This window comes from Mus musculus, chromosome 5, assembly GCF_000001635.26.
Source record: "Mus musculus strain C57BL/6J chromosome 5, GRCm38.p6 C57BL/6J".
Lineage (NCBI taxonomy): Eukaryota > Metazoa > Chordata > Mammalia > Rodentia > Muridae > Mus > Mus musculus.
Window position 1 is genome coordinate 109,044,672 of NC_000071.6, and position 17,789 is coordinate 109,062,460.

The 17,789-nt window shown below is 38.5% G+C and overlaps 1 protein-coding gene across 4 annotated transcripts; it reads right to left on the bottom strand.

Moving 5' to 3' along the window:
• Positions 1-2,201: 2,201 nt before the first annotated feature.
• Positions 2,202-14,781, bottom strand: Vmn2r11 (vomeronasal 2, receptor 11). 4 transcript variants are annotated; one of them, NM_001104622.1, is made up of 6 exons: positions 14,579-14,781; positions 10,081-10,335; positions 8,637-9,507; positions 7,361-7,585; positions 4,256-4,379; positions 2,202-3,109 (listed from the first exon to the last, which is right to left on the bottom strand). In NM_001104622.1, exons 1-6 carry the CDS (start codon positions 14,779-14,781, stop codon positions 2,202-2,204), a joined length of 2,586 nt encoding a protein of 861 aa, NP_001098092.1. The 4 variants fall into 4 exon arrangements, with proteins under 4 accessions (NP_001098092.1, XP_017176446.1, XP_017176448.1 ...); XM_017320957.1 differs by having other exon boundaries at positions 8,637-9,443; positions 10,056-10,335; XM_017320959.1 differs by lacking the exons at positions 4,256-4,379; positions 7,361-7,585 and having other exon boundaries at positions 3,089-3,106; positions 8,637-9,443; positions 10,056-10,335.
• Positions 14,782-17,789: the final 3,008 nt, after the last annotated feature.

Sequence of the window (17,789 nt, forward strand, 5' to 3'; positions counted from 1 at the left end):
AAGACAAAACAATTAAATTACACCATCAAAATAAACTACCAAATAACAGTTAAAAATAAAAGCAACAAACAATACTTGGAGAGAAAATGACACTGATTTTCAAAAACTGATGTTCAGAAATTATAATATGTATGTGTTTGTATGTATGTCTTTGAGTGCATAATATTAAACCAAATAATCCTTAGTTACTCCTATATTCATAACATTTATGAGGTCGTTCATCTAGAGTGTTTTATATATTCACAGACTACCCTGACCTTGTTGTGATAAAGGTCTCCTGTGTGACTTTTTTCCACTACCAATATTTATTGCTGAATGAAACACATTTATTTCATAATGAAATGGTGTGTTTTCATATAAAGTTCAAGAGCTTTATACAGCAGGCACAGTTTGAACTCCATAATCCTTTTCATATACTTTACTGTTCTTAGTATGTTATCTGCTATTCTGAATATTTTCATAGTACATTATGAAGCTATTATGAAATCTAGGGCTTCTGCGATGGCCATCAACAATATGCAACACTGTCAGTATGCTCCACACTCTACTAACTTTCATTCTTGTTCCTCTTTCAAATCAGTGCCTTCTATTGCAACAGTAATCTGTCATATTCCAAATCCCAACCAAAGCAATTTAACATTTTGCTGATGTCTTAGATTCTGTTGCTGTATCAAAACATAATGGTCAAAAGAATCATGTGAGAAAAGTCTTAGTTCCCTATGTACCCTGGTCACAGTTAATAGAATGAAGGCAAGACAAGAACTTGGATACAGACACTCAATGAGAGCACATAGAAAAATGCTGATTACTGGCTTCATGTCCATGCTCTCTACAGTCCTCTTTCTTATAACTCCCAGAACAATTTGCCTAGAGGTGGCACTGTCACTAGCAGTAGGGTCACCTGATATTAAACATTAATTAGGAACATGGCTTACACACATACCTACAGGTCAAAGTGATGGTAGCTATTCATCAACTAAGATTCCCTATTGTGGAAAGCCGCAATAACATTTACCATCTTAAGATGGCGCTGGCTCCACAGTGCCTTGTGCCACCTAAACAAAGAACAAGCTATATGCGCATGTGCTAAAAGCAAAAACCCGCCAAAAGTCACCAGCCCATTTCTGGGGCACCGGTCCATCCCCCAGGGCACTAGCCCAACCCCTGGGGCGTTTAGCCTATCCCTAGGGTGCATGAGATTCGTGGGTGTAGCTACCGTCCTAGTTTAGACACGCCACCAAAAAGTATTTAAGCCACACACTTTCTGAGCCTTCTTTGTCTAGCTCAATATGTTATGAAGTAAAGTTAACCACGGAAGAATCTGGCGTCCTGTGTCTGTTTCTGCTGGCGGGAACAAGCTCAGGATACCCTATTCTCAATGTTTAGGTTTATGTACACATGAATGAGACCATTTTCCACTAAAGATTAGTAATTGGCATTACATTAGGCAGTGCTGTGCTGCCCTACATTATAAATACTAACATGGTATTTTACTTAAAATTATTGTATGGTTTAGTAGTACTTTTGTTAAGACAAAGCAAAAGTATCATCTAGCACTTTGAAATTACTAAAGATTCAAGAAGGCAATTTATTTATTTTAATTTTAGTTTTTTCTTTTTTTAATTTGATATTTTCTTTATTTACATTTCAAATGTTATCCCATTTCCTAGTTTCCCTTCTGAAAACACCCTATCCCCTCACTCGCACCTGCTCACCAACCCACCCATTCCTACTTCCTACTCCTGCCATTCCCCCACACTGGGGCATAGAGCCTTCACAGGATCAAGGGCTTCTCCTATTGATGACCAACTAGGCCATCCTCTGCTACATATGCAGCTAGAGCCATGAGTCCCACGATGTGCTTTCTTTGGTTGGTAGTTTAGTCCCAGGGAGCCCTGGGGGTTCATATTGTTGTTCCTCCTATGGGGATGAAACCTCCTTCAGCTCCTTGAGTACTTCTCTAGCTCCTTCATTGGGGACCCTGTGCTCCGTCCAATTGATGGCTGTGAGAATCCACTTCTGTATTTGTCAGGCACTGGAAGAACCTCTCCGGAGTCAGCTATATCAGGCTGTCAGCAAGCTCCTGTTGTCATCCTCAATCGTGTCGGTGTTTGGTGGTTGCTTATGGGATGGATCCCCAGGTGGGGTAGTCTCTGGATGGTCATGCCTTCAGTCTCTGCTTCACACTATGTCTCTGTAACTCAAGAAGGCAATTTATGTTCGTACTTCTGCAGAAAATTTGAATCTAGTCTAACTAAGATAACACAACATTTTGGGAGAAAGATGCACCCTAGCAAGCCTGCACTAGAAGCCAAGATGGAGAAAACCTCCACAACCACCATGACCGTTCCCCTGGTGCTGTGGTAGACAGGGAGGAAGGTGATCCAGACACTGCAGAACACCAGCATGCTGAAGGTTAGGAATTTGGCTTCATTGAATCTGTCAGGAAGGTTCCTAGCTAAGAAAGCCACCGTGAAGCTCCCCAGAGCCAAGGAACCCAAGTATCCCAGAACAAAGTGGAAGGCAATGACTGAGCCTTTGTTGCAAATAATGATGGTCTTTCCATATTCAGATTGTGTATCTCTGTCAATAAAGGGAGGAGATGTTACCAACCAGATTCCACAGAAAACAAGTTGGATTAAGGTACAAATGGGAATGACCAAGTTAGGTGCCCCTGATGCCAGCATCCCTCTCATCCTTCTCCCTGGAGTAGTGAGCTTGAAAGCCATGAGCACAGTTATTGTTTTAGCCAACACTGTAGAAATAGCCACTGTGAAAAATACTCCAAATGTGGTCTGCTGCAGGATACAGGTGGCCTGGTTGGGATGTCCAATGAAGAGCAATGAGCAGAGAAAACAGAAGACTAGAGAGATGAGCAGGATGTAGCTGAGAATGCGGTTATTGGCCTTCACAATGGGAGTATCCTTGTACTTCACAAAAGTTACTAGTACTAGAACTGTGAGGGCAGAGAGGAACAGGGCCATGCATCCTAGAGCTATCCCCAATGGATCTTCATAAGCCAGGAATGACACAGCTCTTTGAAGGCAGTGGGTTTTCTCTAAGTTGGCATACTTATCATCTGGACACCTCACACACTGTTCCATATCTGCTGGCAAAGAACAATAAACCCTTATAGGATATCCTAATTATGTAGTTAATAATTGTTTGTTTGTGTTATTCAGTGGTTATATCCACAAATATTTTGGCGTTGGACATCTATTCCATTCCTTTTTGCTGTAGGGACAACTAACTTAAGATTTTTCTCTATTAACCTATGGTTTGTGATGGAACAAAACACCATCACAGGGAATGGAACAGCAAAAATTATTTATTAAACAAAAATAATGAAAAAAATGATGAATATTAGTAAGTACAATCTCAGATTATTTAATTCCTCAAACCATAGATTCACTACTCACCGACAAGTGTAGTGTGGAGACATAATTTTGATGCCAGTTGATGAAATACATTATATACATTGTTTTCTTTGTGAGTTGTGTCCTTTGTCTGTATGTACACATACACACCAAAACATACAATTTCTCATTCAAATATTTGCATAAAGGAATATTTTCATTCTTGATGCTATATGCCTCATAGACATATGCATATCCCTCTCATTGTGGGAAGATCTCTTTCTTCCCAAGTGCACATTCCAAACTGTATGGTATGAAGTTAATGGATATTCACATTTATCCCTCCTTCCTTAGCTAGGCTGTGATAAATAATAAACACTCTCCCATCTCTTGTTGCAGTCTTGAAATCTTCACTCTTGTTCTAATTCTTTGACAGGAAGTGCTTAATCTTTTAAGCCATCTATGCTCTTAAAATATATTTCACTACATAACTGTTATGTTGAGCATTAGTTCTTTGTCAGGGACTAATCTGGGTGATGGAGGGAAAGATTGTGTACTGATCATGTAGTCTAGTTTCTTTGTACAAAAAATCAAAGAAGAATAAATATATGCATACATTATGCATAACATTTTTGTTTAAAAATAGTTACACATGCATGTTTCCCTAAACTTTTTCTGTATAATATAAAATCTGTAACTATCTTAATATGAAATAAATGTGGTTTAAAGAAGATATTACAAGTATTAGCTGGGTATAAAAGAAGTATATAACTGATTAAGTTCTGAAACATGAAAAATTTAGGTGTCTATTTTCCACCTAGGCCATATCATATCATATTTCTAGTATGGAAAGAGAAGGCAGTAGAATGGCAATTTTTCTTCTCCATGCAAGTATGTACCTGTTTCATTGGAAACCTCATTTTCTGGGCACTGAACACAGTCAAAGCAGCAGTCTGCTGTTTCATTCTGATGAATTTTCCTGAATCCAGCAGTGCATGTCATACTACACATGGAGGAGGGAACCTGAGGCAATACATAAATATTATATCATATGTGTGTGTGTGTGTAGTTCATGTATACATCATATGTATAATGACCCATAGATTGATATATGGGACCTTAACAGATATGATAACCAGTATTACTTAACAATTTCTCACACATTAATTTTTGTTTTACCCTGCAATGTACTGAATGTTATACAATATTTACTGTTTTATGTAATATTTTATATGTAACATTGAAGTTGTAGCAATTTAAAAGTTTTTTTTCCTAAACTAATTAATCCAAAAAAAATGTTTATGTGGCACCAGTTTCTCTCTCATGATTTGTAAGTAAAAAAAAAGAAGACTGAGTTGTATGGAGAGAGAACGTAGGTTAAATCAAGAAAGAGTTTAATGAATATGCAGAAAATATGTTATATAAGGCTCTCATAAAATTAATGAAGTTTTCCTAAGTTTGAAAGAAATCCTGGAACCCCTGTCCCATTCGTATATTCCCCAATCACCTGCCCACTCCCACTTCAGTACCCTAGCATTCCTCTATGCTGGGGCATCAAGTCTCCACAGGAACAGGGTCTTCCCTCCCAGTGATGCCAGATAAGGCAACCCTCCACAGAGGAGTGTAAACTGGGGAGAAAGATAAAATTTGAAATGTAAGTAAGTAAAATAGCCAATAAAAATATAAAAATTAAAAAAAAAGATAACATTAAGCCAGGCTGTGGTGGCACATGCCTTTAATCCTGTTGGGAGCCGCCCCCACATTCGCCGTCACAGAATGAAGACAACCCATTTTGGATACCAGAAAGACTCACCCGAAAAATCCAGACTGACCAAGGGAATACTGATGTCCCTCGTCTTGGTGATGTCCAGGGCGTCAATAATAAAGAGAGAGCAGCGTTGGGGGATAATGTCGACATTTCCACTCCTAATGACGGTGATGTATAATGCTCAAGTATTCCCCTGCTTTTTTACCACTAACTAGGAACTGGGTTTAGCCTTGATTCAGACAGTCTTGGCTCTGTCTGGACAGGTCCAGACGACTGACACCATTAACACTTTGTCAGCCTCAGTGACTACAGTCATAGATAAACAGGCCTCAGCTAATGTCAAGATACAGGGAGGTCTCATGCTGGTTAATCAACTCATAGATCTTGTCCAGGTACAACTAGATGTATTATGGCAAATAGCTCAGCTGAGATGTGAACAAAAGTTTCCGGGATTGTGTGTTACTTCCATTCAGTATGAAAATTTTACTAGGGCAGCTAATTTGTCAAAAAGTCTTTTTCAGTATATGTTACAGAATTGGACGGCTGAATTTGAACAGATCCTTCGGGAATTGAGACTTCAGGTCAACTCCACGCGCTTGGACCTGTCCCTGACCAAAGGATTACCCAATTGGATCTCCTCAGCATTTCCCTTCTTTTAAGAATGGGTGGGATTGATATTATTTGGAGATACACTTTGCTGTGGATTAGTGTTGCTTCTTTGGTTGGTCTGTAAGCTTAAGGCCTAAACTAAGAGAGACAAGGTGGTTATTGCCCAGGCACTTGCAGTACTAGAACATGGTGCTTCCCCTGATATCTATGCTTAGGCAATAGGTCGCTGGCCACTCAGCTCTTACATCTCACGAGGCTAGTCTCATTGCACGGGATAGAGTGAGTGTGCTTCAGCAGCCCGAGAGAGTTGCACGGCTAAGCACTGCAATAGAAGGGCTCTGCGGCATATATGAGCCTATTCTAGAGAGACATGTCATCTTTCAAGAAGGTTGAGTGTCCAAGTGTCCTTCTCTCCAGGCAAAACGACACGGGAGCAGGTCAGGGTTGCTCTGGGAAAAAGCCTGTGAGCCTAAGAGCTAATCCTGTACATGGCTCCTTTACCTACACACTGGGGATTTGACCTCTATCTCCACTCTCATTAATATGGGTGGCCTATTGCTCTTATTAAAAGGAAAGGGGGAGATGTTGGGAGCCGCCCCCACATTCGCCGTCACAAGATGGCGCTGACATCCTGTGTTCTAAGTGGTAAACAAATAATCTGCGCATGTGCCAAGGGTATTTTACCACTACTTGTACTCTGCCTTTCCCGTGACGTCAGCTCGGCCATGGGCTGCAGCCAATCAGGGAGTGATGCGTCCTAGGCGAAGGATAACTCCTCCTTAAAGGGGACGGGGTTTTCCGCCATTCTCTCTCGCTGGCACCTCTCTGGCTCTGCGCGCCCTGCGCTCTCTCGCTGCCTAAAGATGTAAACAATAGAGCTCTGCGCTCTGGCGCGCCCTCGCTCTCCCGCTCGCTCTGCGCGCTGGCGCTCCCTCCTCTCTCTCTTGCTCTGCGCTCTGGCGCTCTGGCCCCATAAAGATGTAAGCAATAAAGTTTTGCCGCAGAAGATTCTGGTTTGTTGTGTTCTTCCTGGCCGGGCGTGAGAACGCGTTGTAAGAATCGGGCGTGAGAACGCGAATAAGATAATCCCAGCACTTGGGAGGCAGAGTCAGGCAGATATCTGAGTTCGAGGCCAGCCTGGTCTACAGAATGAGTTCCAGGACAGCCAGGGCTATAGAGAGAAACCCTGTCTTGAAACAAACCAACAAACCAACCAACAAACAAACAAAAAGAAAAAAAAGAACAAAAAAGATAACCTTGAATATGGAGAAAAATTTCTGTTAATGAATACATGCTATACTTAATTAGGCTGTAAATAGGTTCACAACGAATCAGAAAATTCCATCTTTTATATATAGTTACAGATATATGTAACTATATATAAGCACAGTATATATCTGTACTGTTGGTGAATAGGCATGTGGATGCTATTGAACTTTGAATCCAGAGGTCTTTGGTCCCTTAACCAGATTTACATGAAGTTTGAGTTATCAAATTTTGGTGCTAGTAACTGAGGATGGTCTTTTGCAAGAGTAGCAATTAGTCTTAACCACAGAGCTATTACTTCAGTGCCTCATAATTTAAAATTTAGATATTCTGAAAAAAATTAAAATTGTGGTATACCCACTGATGATCCTCCTGTGACCCACTCCAAATCTTCAGATATATGAAGTTGCTGGCTCCGTGGGTAACAATGTAAATAGCTTCCTATTTTCACTTTTAATCCAAGGCCTTGTGAAAAATTCCAAATGATGAAAATGTCATAATCTGCACACTGATTTTCCCTATGCTTCATGTTCACCAGTTCTCCAACAGGGTTAGTAAATATCCTGGACTTCAGCATGGAAGACACCTAAGTGAGATGCATCATTAGACGTTTACACATGCACATCAATAAAGGGAATGACAAATTGAGAATTTCCCATAATTTCTTAATGAATTTCAGAAAAAACCCCAGCAGTATTAAAGTAATCCTGTGTAATAAAATACAATATGCCTCTTGGATAATTAAAAGTAAATAAACATATCAATGTTCCATGGTGAAATGTGCTAGAAAAATGATTACCAGATAACAAGTAACATTGTGTGTACGTGTGCATGTTTGTCAAAAATAGTTTTTAAAAAATGAAGCCATGTATGTGCAAAGGAAGGGAAGTCTGAATGCCTGTAAGTTGTGAAAATAAAGAATGGTTGTGGGTCTTTCATGTACATAGTGCATATATATACATATACATGTATATGTATATATGAGATAAACATAAATTTAATAAAATGTGCAATCTTAATCATTAAGGGTTTTGTAAATAATTGTTAATTTAAATGAATAACTATTAATCATAGCCAATGTACCAGTTTTCTCTCTCTCTCTCTCTCTCTCTCTCTCTCTCTCTCTCTCTCTCTCTCTCTCTCTCTGCTTTTTTTTTCTGAGACAGAGTTTTTCCGTATAGCCCTTGCTGTCCTGTAACTCACTATGTAGACCATGCGGGCCTTGAACTCAGAAATTTGCCTTCTTCTGTTTCCCAAGTGCTACGATTAAAGGCATGTGCCACCACTGCCCAGTCCATGTATCAATTCTTGAGAAATTATTCTTAGAAAAATATTCTAGTTTAGTTATCACTTTAGGATTTTATGATAAAACTCTTTGCTTCCATTTTAATATTTGATGAAATGTTGAGACACATTTTCACAAAACTCACTGATATCATAAAAAATGTATTTTCTCTTATCAAATGTTATCCTTATGCATGATATTTATCCATGTAAAAGATTCATTAGGGAGTTTTGCAGGGTAGAAATCTTTCCACTGAGAGAATAATCTCTAACAAATGTGCAGTTATTTCTCTGGGTCCATTTAAAAGATCCCATTCATATATCTAAGCATAATGAAATGAAAGGAACTTTACCTGCTGACAATCAGTGAATGTTCCTTTGGGTACTGCCATTTGCTGAGATTCTACTTGTAGAAGAATGAGTTCATGGTAGGTGTGGGCCACAGCATACACAGCATTATACAGATTGTAACCTTCCTCACTCAGGGCCATGTCATATTTGTGCAGTGCTGTCCATTCCGATGTGTTGTTGAATGTAAGATGATCCATTTTGCTATAGCTGTTCATTGAGGTTGAACAGTTGAAGTAATTCCACCCCAGTATAGACTCAGAAATATTTACTGGGTATTTGTCAGTATTTATTGTTTGCATAAAATTCTTAAATTTAGCAATCTCACTGTGGTGGTGTTCAAAAGTAACAGTCCCGTGAAAGAAATCAAGGCTAAAATCATTTTTATTTGTGATAACATCCCATTGTGAGGTTGTGATCCAGATTCTCCTTACACCTAAATCTTCCCACCTTCTAAAGCTGACTTCTAGGGAAGAGTTCATTTCACCATAAATGATAGCAACCTTTGCTGTTGATTCCATAATTTGTTTATCATATATCTTAGCCCTTGTCATGTATATCTGCATGTTTTCTGGGATCATATTAACAAAAGCTAAACAGATTCCATGTCTTTGCATTTCTTCTCTCAAGTCTGATAGAAACTGAATACCTTGGTCATCATCTGAGATGACCATTCCTATCCAAGTCCATCTAAAATGAAGCATCAAGGAGACCATGGCATGGGACAAGAGTGTGTCCTTGGTGGCCACCTGATGGACATAGGGAAACTGGTCATGGTCACTCAGGTTAGGATTAAATGATCCAAAGAAAACCTGCAGGATGTAGAAGAGAGGATGAGACATCCACATGAGGACTATGATTGTTAGGATATTTGGACTTAAACACAGGTAATGCTATTCACCTTTCAGAACTCCTATTAAAGATCTTAAGATTATACTATAAATATCATGTATTATTCCTATTAGAGTCTAGAGTATTCCTGACAATTCTGAATGTCCAGGAATAGAAAACAGTTTTGCCTGTTTGCCCAGTACATCTATGATCTGATTATATAACTGTTTAATATATATATATATTAAACAGTTTTATAATATGTGTGTATATGTGTGTGTGTGTGTGTGTATAACAGAGCACTCATAAATTCATGCTCTCTAAGTTTACTTGCAGGCACATGTAAATGGAATTTAAAAGTTGTTCACTTGGGCTGGAGAGATGGCTCAGTGGTTAAGAGCACTGAATGCTATTTCAGAGGTCCTAAGTTCAATTCCCAGGGCCCACACGGTGGCTCACAGCCATCTGTAATGGGATCTGATGCACTCTTCTAGTCTTTTTGAAGGTAGAGACAACGTACTCACACACATTAAATAAATAAATCTTTAAAAAAAAAGTTTTTTTAAAACTCATCCAGTGTCATAAATTCTTACCTTTGGTGTCCTAGACTGAATTGACAGTTTTAACGATGTTTTCCATGATGGTCCTGTAAGGTCTATGTAACAGTTTGGTGATAAACAGTCATAATTAATAAATTTCACATTAATATTGTTTTGTGAATAATTTGTATCCAGAACTCCCCATTCATCTTCACACTGACCACCAAAAAGCCAGAATATCAGAGATATGTTGGGTAAAAGATCAGGATTCTTGTTGATTTCATCAGTAGCAAAAAACAATACCAGAAAGAACTCATATCTTCTTGTAGGTATTCTAAAACAAGGCATAATGATGATTAAGGGAAATGGTTGAAATATAAAATTTCAATTGCAATGAAGTGTGTAATATAAGAGATGTTAGATTTCTGTCTAAATGTATTGAAATATGCCTCATAAATTAGAGAACTTTAGAGTTGAATACAATTTAAGAATTCGTATACATAGGCACTATGATATGATAAGTTTGGTATTTGTGAAAATTGATAAACATTGTTTTATCTCTGAATGATAACCTTGAACTAGATTTCAGTCCTATTGATGAGACTACTATAAAATAATCTTGGAGTTGTAATTCCATAGGTACATAAAAAAACATTACTTAAACCACATATGATGCACATAATACATTCTCCTTAAATTTTTATTATGTAAATGTATTTTATACTGTGGAGATCCAGAGTGTTGACATGTGAGCAGTGTGTATAGCCAAGGTCAGAGAGCAGTGTGTGTAGCCAAGGCCATGAGAGCAGTGTGTGTAGCCAAGGCCTTGAGGGAAGCCAGTGTGTTCAGCCAAGACAAACTCTTATCTATGTTTCGTCTGTAGAGGAACTTTCTCAAGAAGAGGTTTGTTTGTTGAAGTGCTTATAAGTTGGAGCTGCAGAAATAAACTTTGAGCCTTGATCAGAACACTGTCTTTGCTCTTTGCTCTTTGCTTCTCTCCCTGCCAACTCTTTTCAATTCCAGCCCTCCTTTTCAGGTGAGGTCTGCTCGACTGTAAGCCGCTGGGTAGAGGTGGTACCCGAACAGGCACTCCTCCTAAAAATAGAGGACTTGCTGAGAAAAGCTCCTTCTTTTTGGAGCATCTACGGAATAAATTGAAAGTAAAAGGCAATTCCGAGTACAGGTAAGTAATTATATGCATTGATCGATGAGCTATTAAGAACTATACTTCAGGGAAACAATTGGGCTGGGCTGGTGCTTATCCAAAGCTGACTCACCTAGGATAGTAGCTATGAAATGTGACAGGGCAGTACAAAGAAAGGGTTTGTTTGCAGCCTGAAAGAGCTGCTTCAAGCAAGAGGATCAGGGTTTAAAAAATAGACATTGGAAAAATTTTCAGTCCAGGTGGACTCATGCTGTCCGTAGTTCCCAGAAGAAGAGAATTTAGATAAGGATACCTGGGAGAAAGTTGGAGAAGTCCTAAGGACCACCCAGGCAAATCCCATTACCTTTTGCCTCTGTATGCTTATAAAAGATGCCATTGATGACAATAAGGACAGGGAAAGTTCACAAGCATTGGCCTTTACCCAAGAACAGCTGGGGGAACTTAATGAAAGAATTAATTAGGCAAGCTTAGGAGGAATTGGGGAAGTTAAAAAAGCAGGGCGCTAGGGAGCAACCATAGGTAGCCGCCACTGTGCCTCCTCTCACTTTTCTAGCAGAATTCCTAGAAGAAGGAGAGGAAGACTTAGACCTTAGACAGGAGAGAGAAAATAGGTTTCAGAAAAGCAGTTGTCCATCCTGTCCGGGACGCTTTAGCAAAAGAGAAAGAAAATGAACATAAGCTATTTCAGAGCTCTCCTGGGGACAGGAGGAAGTCAGGAGACATCCCGCATCCTCTCTGGCTCTTACTGGAGAAATCCTTAGTTCTGGTTCTGGTTCTCTTAGATAGGATATCCCTTTGGTGGCAAATTTAGTTCTCTTCCCTCTCTATTTTGTCCTTCATATGCCTATATGTCCATGTGTCTGTGTTTTCATTTTTTTTTTTTTTGCTTGCTTGTTTCTCTGTGTTTCATGTTTAAAGGAAAAAATGGTTAAAACTTTATCTGCTGGCTGTCTACCCCTTGATTTAGTTTTAATTTTTTTTTTAAAAAGCAGTCTCAATTTGCAGAACAAAAACTGTTAAGTTACCCCTCACCTGTAGTTGGGAGTCAGGCATATCTAAAGAAGCCCTGCTATGGGCTGATTTCCTGCACTAGCTGCTCTGAAAAGGGCTGGAAGCTCTTCAGCTTCTATGGTAAGGGAGCTGATGGATGTTTTTCCTGGAAAAATCTCTGTGATTGTGTTCATTAGGTTCAGCAGGTGACAAGGTGATCCTCTCTTGAAATTACAGCTAGAAAAAATAAGAATTTTTTTCTGGTCTAAACATATAAGATGTTTGTAGCCACTTTATTTTTTTCTGAGTGGTTTTCAAAATATAAATATGTTCTGCGTGTCTTGATTATAGAGTATTGGCTTATAGGTAATGGGTATGATTAAAAGTTTTAACATTGGTAATAGATAGTTAGTTTAAAACTGGAAACTCATGGTTTGAGTCATTCTAAACAACAACATGTGGCAATAGCCAACCCAGGGAGAAAGGTCTCTAAAAATACTGCTAAGTTGGTATAATAGTTTATGTTATTCTTATCCGAGAAACTAGACTATAAAAGATAGGATTTAAAACAAGGTCTCTTTAATGAAGTATTAAAAGATGCACCATTATATATTCATACATAAGATATATATATTTTTAAATTTATTTATTCATTTCAAAATATACAAAATGATACAATATACCATATAACCAAAATATTATCCTTTAGGCTCTTTTACACATCATTTTAATATTTATCTTTTAGTGTGTAGTTACTATATCAATTTTGTAAAAATGGTATTGAATTTTCTTAACATTTCAGTCTTCCTAATTCTTTGAGATCCTTTAAATGATGTCTGAGTACAAGATCTTCTCTCCATATGAAATATGCTCATCTGCCCCAGCACAGTTGGCACTTTATCTGTTACTATTAGCAGCTACCTCTCATTAGGAGTAAAAACTCTAAACATAGGCTGGGTATGGTGGCGCATACCTTTAATCCTAGACCTCAGGAGGCAGAGGTAGGCAGATTTCTGAGGCCAGCCTGGTCTACAAAGTGAGTTCCAGGACAGCCAGGGCTATACAGAGAAAACTTGCCTCAAAAAACCAAAAAAATAAAATAAATAAAATAAATAAAATAAAATAAAATAAACCCCACTAAACATGCTCATTTGCATTTTCAATTGACAGTTTGGAGCTAAGTTTTTCTTTCTAAATCTGAAACATGTATTGAAACAGTTCACATATTTGTAATTTTAAACCTTATAATGACTTATAAAAGGGGTACCAATGAGAATTTTCACTATTTTTCAATGAGGTGTGGGATAATACAGGATACATCAGAAATGAAATTCCCACTGATCTAACACAGAAGTATAATGATGTGAAGCCACCATCACTATCCAAGTGTAAACAGTTTACTGTGCCTAACAATTGGAAAATATATTCTTTAAATCCCAAAGACATGAAAACTGAATAAGAGATGGGATGAGAGTGAGAGACAGAAAAGCACAGAAAACTTTGGTTCATGAAAAAAGGAAGTCCCAGGCACATTGACTAATTCAAAGGTGAGTGATTTCAACACTCCTTCCCTCATGATCTGAGGCACCAATGAAAACATCTCTCACTTGGGATCTCAGAACTAAGCAGCCACTTTGAGAACAGCTTCTCAGCCACAGGAAGTCCATTTGTTCTCCTAGATTTTCTCTCATGTTATTTCAATACTTATTCAATAATTAATAGAAATATTGGCCATCTTTCTGAAACCGATAATAAGCCTAACATGTGACTGGACATTTGTACAATTGGACAAAAAGGTTATTCTGGTAACAGAATATAAAGCCTGGTAGTCTTTTTCTACATTCAGTGTCAACTCCAAAATGGCAGGAGGGGCGGGGCTCATTTAAACACGATTTTAAAAAGCAAAATATATGTATATCCCCAGTATATACACACACACATATATATATAATCATACACAAATATTTAAGTGTATGAATTTATACCCAACTGGTTTGGAGGCCGAAATTAGATACCCTTTTCACGACACCATTTAGATGCATGTTCATACTGGAATTGTTGGCAGACAATAGAATACAGGCAGTGATGCAGTTTCTTTATGTATAGCTTTTACCAAAGGTGTTTCTTGGGAATTCAAGGCAGATGAAGAGACATCTTTCAACATAGGATATTTACAAAGACCCAACAGATAGAATCCAGTCTCTCTCATTGTAGGGCATTGTGTACTGGAATCCAATGTAGTAAAGCTAAACTAAACTGTGACACATTTGAAAGTATTGAAATAGTGATTGATGTTATAATTAATTTTCAGTGGTTCATAAAGTTACATGAATAACAATAGGACAGACCCTCACAGTTGGTGTACACAGCTAAATATTTCTAATATATAACATTGAAGTAGGAACTAAAGTTAATGACTTACCTAAAATCAACAATATTATAAAAATTGATTTCTGTAGTTTCCTCGAATGTCCAAAGGAAATAATTACAGTCACTTCTTAAATCTCCATCATTATCTTTATTATTCTTTATCCTCCAAAAACAAATGGGTTCAGTTACATGGCACAAGATGAGAGAAAACTTCAGGAGCCAAAAGGAAATAGTGAAAGTACGCAGCTTCTTCATGTCTGCTAGGATCTAAGATGAAGCAATTGAGAAATCCGTTTCTTCTGCAGACAAACATCACACACACACATACACCTGTGTGTCTCTTTTAAGGCTACTGCTCTCTGGAAAATCCACTTACTTATATTCAACAGTTCCTTTCCATTCATTTATATCATGCTCCCTGGATACATCGGGAAAATTCTGGCCTCAAGCTCTACATCTGAGGTCTGAAAACTTTTGATCAAAACTTTTCTGAAAACATGTTCTGAAGATCATGTTTCCCATCCTCAGGTGCCATGATTTCATTCATATCCATAACATAATTCTTCCCAGGGGCAATACCCTGGAGAGCTTGGACCAGACCATGTGTTAACCGCCATATGTATAACCACAATGGATTTCATCAGAACTTCCATAGTAAAACAAGAGTTGAGAAGATCATAAATGTTCCATATTATTCAGACTTTGAGTTGAATCATGGGGCATCATGTCTTCCATTGTCTAATGTAGGGAAGGGCAGTCTGACATCTGTGCTGTTACAATGTAATGCAAGACAGAACTATTTCAAAACAAATACCAACTAAACATGAGTGAAAAATATAAGGTATATACTAACATTAGCAATAAAATTCTCTCTCCTAAATGACACCTAAATTCTTTTATTCCTTTGAGTAAAATGTATGAAATTGTTCTCAATCATATTAATGAAGTAAGAACAAACATCAACTAAAGAAATGTTTCATCAAATGGCACTGAGTGCCAGGGACTGATTACAGGTAAGAGATCAGCATAGGAACTCATTGAATGTTGGCTCAGGTACTAATTTTGGACAGAATGGGTGTTGAATCTCTATAATTCCAGGAATTTTTTTTATTTAGACTAATGACATGTTCTACAGATGACAAGAATCACAGGAAGGTTAAGGAGATATTATGAACATGACTTCCACCAAAGACCTCCTAAACCTGATAAACAGACTCAGTGCAGTAGCTGGATATAAAATTATCTCAAAAAATCAGTGGCCTTTCTCTACACAAAGAATAAACAGGCCGAGAACGAAATTAGGGAGACAACACCTTTCACAGTGGTCACAAATAAGATAAAATACCTTGGTGTGACCCTGCGGGAAGTGGGTGCGGCTGCAGGCCCCATGAAACCCACTTCTTTACTGCCTTGTCCTAGCATGCGCAGTGAGGCTGCATGCGTGGGCTGCCTGCCAGGCTGGACTGTTCCTGGTGATCGGGACCTGTCAGCCTATCTGTGAATGACCTGAGCTCGTGCCTGGAGCGTGTGTGAATTCTGATTGGATGATGTGGGGTGGAGCTAGAAGGAGGTGAGATGGCGTGAATATAGTTTTGGCCTTTGTCATGAGTAGAAGTAGTAGTAAGAGAAGCTGTTGTAACAGTAGTCGTTAAGCCCTTGATGCAAGAGGTAGTAGAAGAAGCTGCTGGGGAAGAGAGCTGTAAAGGAAAAAGCCCAAAGTAAAAGAAGTTGCTGCGTGAACTTGCCTTGGTGTCCAAGTTGTTCTTGTCGCCACCAGACCGGAGACCAGGACACAGGCCGAGAACGAAATTAGGGAGACAACACCTTTCACAGTGGTCACAAATAAAATAAAATACCTTGGTGTGACCATAACTAAGGAAGTAAAAGATCTGTATGATAAGAACTTCAAGTCTCTGAAGAAAGAAATTGAAGAAAATGTCAGTAGATGGTAAGATCTCCCATGCTCATGGATGGGCAGGATCAATATAGTAAAAATGGCTATCTTGCCAAAAACAATCTACAGATTCAGTGCAATCTCCATCAGAATTCAAACTCAATTCTTCACAAATTTAGCAAGAAAAATTTGCAAATTCATCTGGAATAACAAAAAACCCAAGATAACAAAAACTATTCTCAACAATAAAAGAACCTCTGGTGGAATCCCCATGCCTGACCTCAATCAGAGCAATTATGATTAAAAAGTGCATGGTACTGGTACAATGACAGACAGGTAGATCAATGGAACAGAACTGAAGACCTTGAAATGAACCCACACACCTATCGTCACTTGATCTTTGACAAAGCAGCTAAAACCATCCAGTGGAAAAAAGATAGCATTTTCAACAAATGATGCTGGCTCAACTGGTAGTTATCATGTATAAGAATGGGAATTGATCCATTCTTATCTCCTTGTAAAAAGCTCAGGTCTAAAATCAGGTGTGGTGGCACACGCCTTTAATTCCAGCACTCCGGAGGCAGAGGGAGGCATATTTCTGAGTTCAAGGCCAGCCTAGTCTACAAAGTGAGTTCCAGGACAGCCAGAGCTATACACAGAAACTCTGTCTTGAAAAAACCAAAAAAAAAAAAAAAAAAAAAAAACCCCAAAAAAACCAAAAACCAACCAACCAACCAAACAAACAAACAAAAAAAGCTCAAGTCTAAGTGGATCAAGGAATCCACATAAAACCAGAGACTGAAACATATAGAAGATAAAATTGGGAAGAGCCTCTAAGATATGGGCACAGGTTAAGTTACTGAACAGCACAGCAATGTCTTGTGCTGTAAGATTGAGAATAGACAATTGGGACCTCATAAAATTGCAAAGCGTCTATAAGGCAAAAGATACTGTCAATAACACAAAAAAGCCACCAATAGATTGGGAAAGAATCTTTAACAATCCTAAATCTGATAGGTGACTAACATTTTATATATATAAAGAACCCAAGAAGCTGGACTCCCGGAAATCAAATAATCCTATTAAAAATGGGGTACAGAGCTAAGCAAAGAATTCTCAAGTGAGGAATACCAAATGGCTGAGAAGCACCTGGAAAAATGTTCAACATCCTTAGTGAACAGGGAAATACAAATCAAAACAACCCTGAGATTCAACCTCACACCAGTCAGAATGGGTAAGATAAAAAATTCAGATGACTGCAGATGCTGGCAAGGATGTGGAGAAAGGGGAACACTCCTCCATTTCTGGCGGGATTGCAAGCTGGTACAACCACTCTGGAAATCAGTGTGGAGATTCCTCAGAAAATTGG

Bases quoted from the DNA above. Each gene is read 5' to 3' on its own strand.
- Vmn2r11 (NM_001104622.1), bottom strand. From the start codon at position 14,781: ATGAAGAAGCTGCGTACTTTCACTATTTCCTTTTGGCTCCTGAAGTTT. The intron at 10,336-14,578 runs GTAAGTCATTAA...GCCTTGTTTTAG, and splicing joins TATAATATTGTTGATTTTAG to AATACCTACAAGAAGATATG. The intron at 4,380-7,360 runs GTGGGTATACCA...GTATTGCCTCAG, and splicing joins GGGTCACAGGAGGATCATCA to GTTCCCTCCTCCATGTGTAG.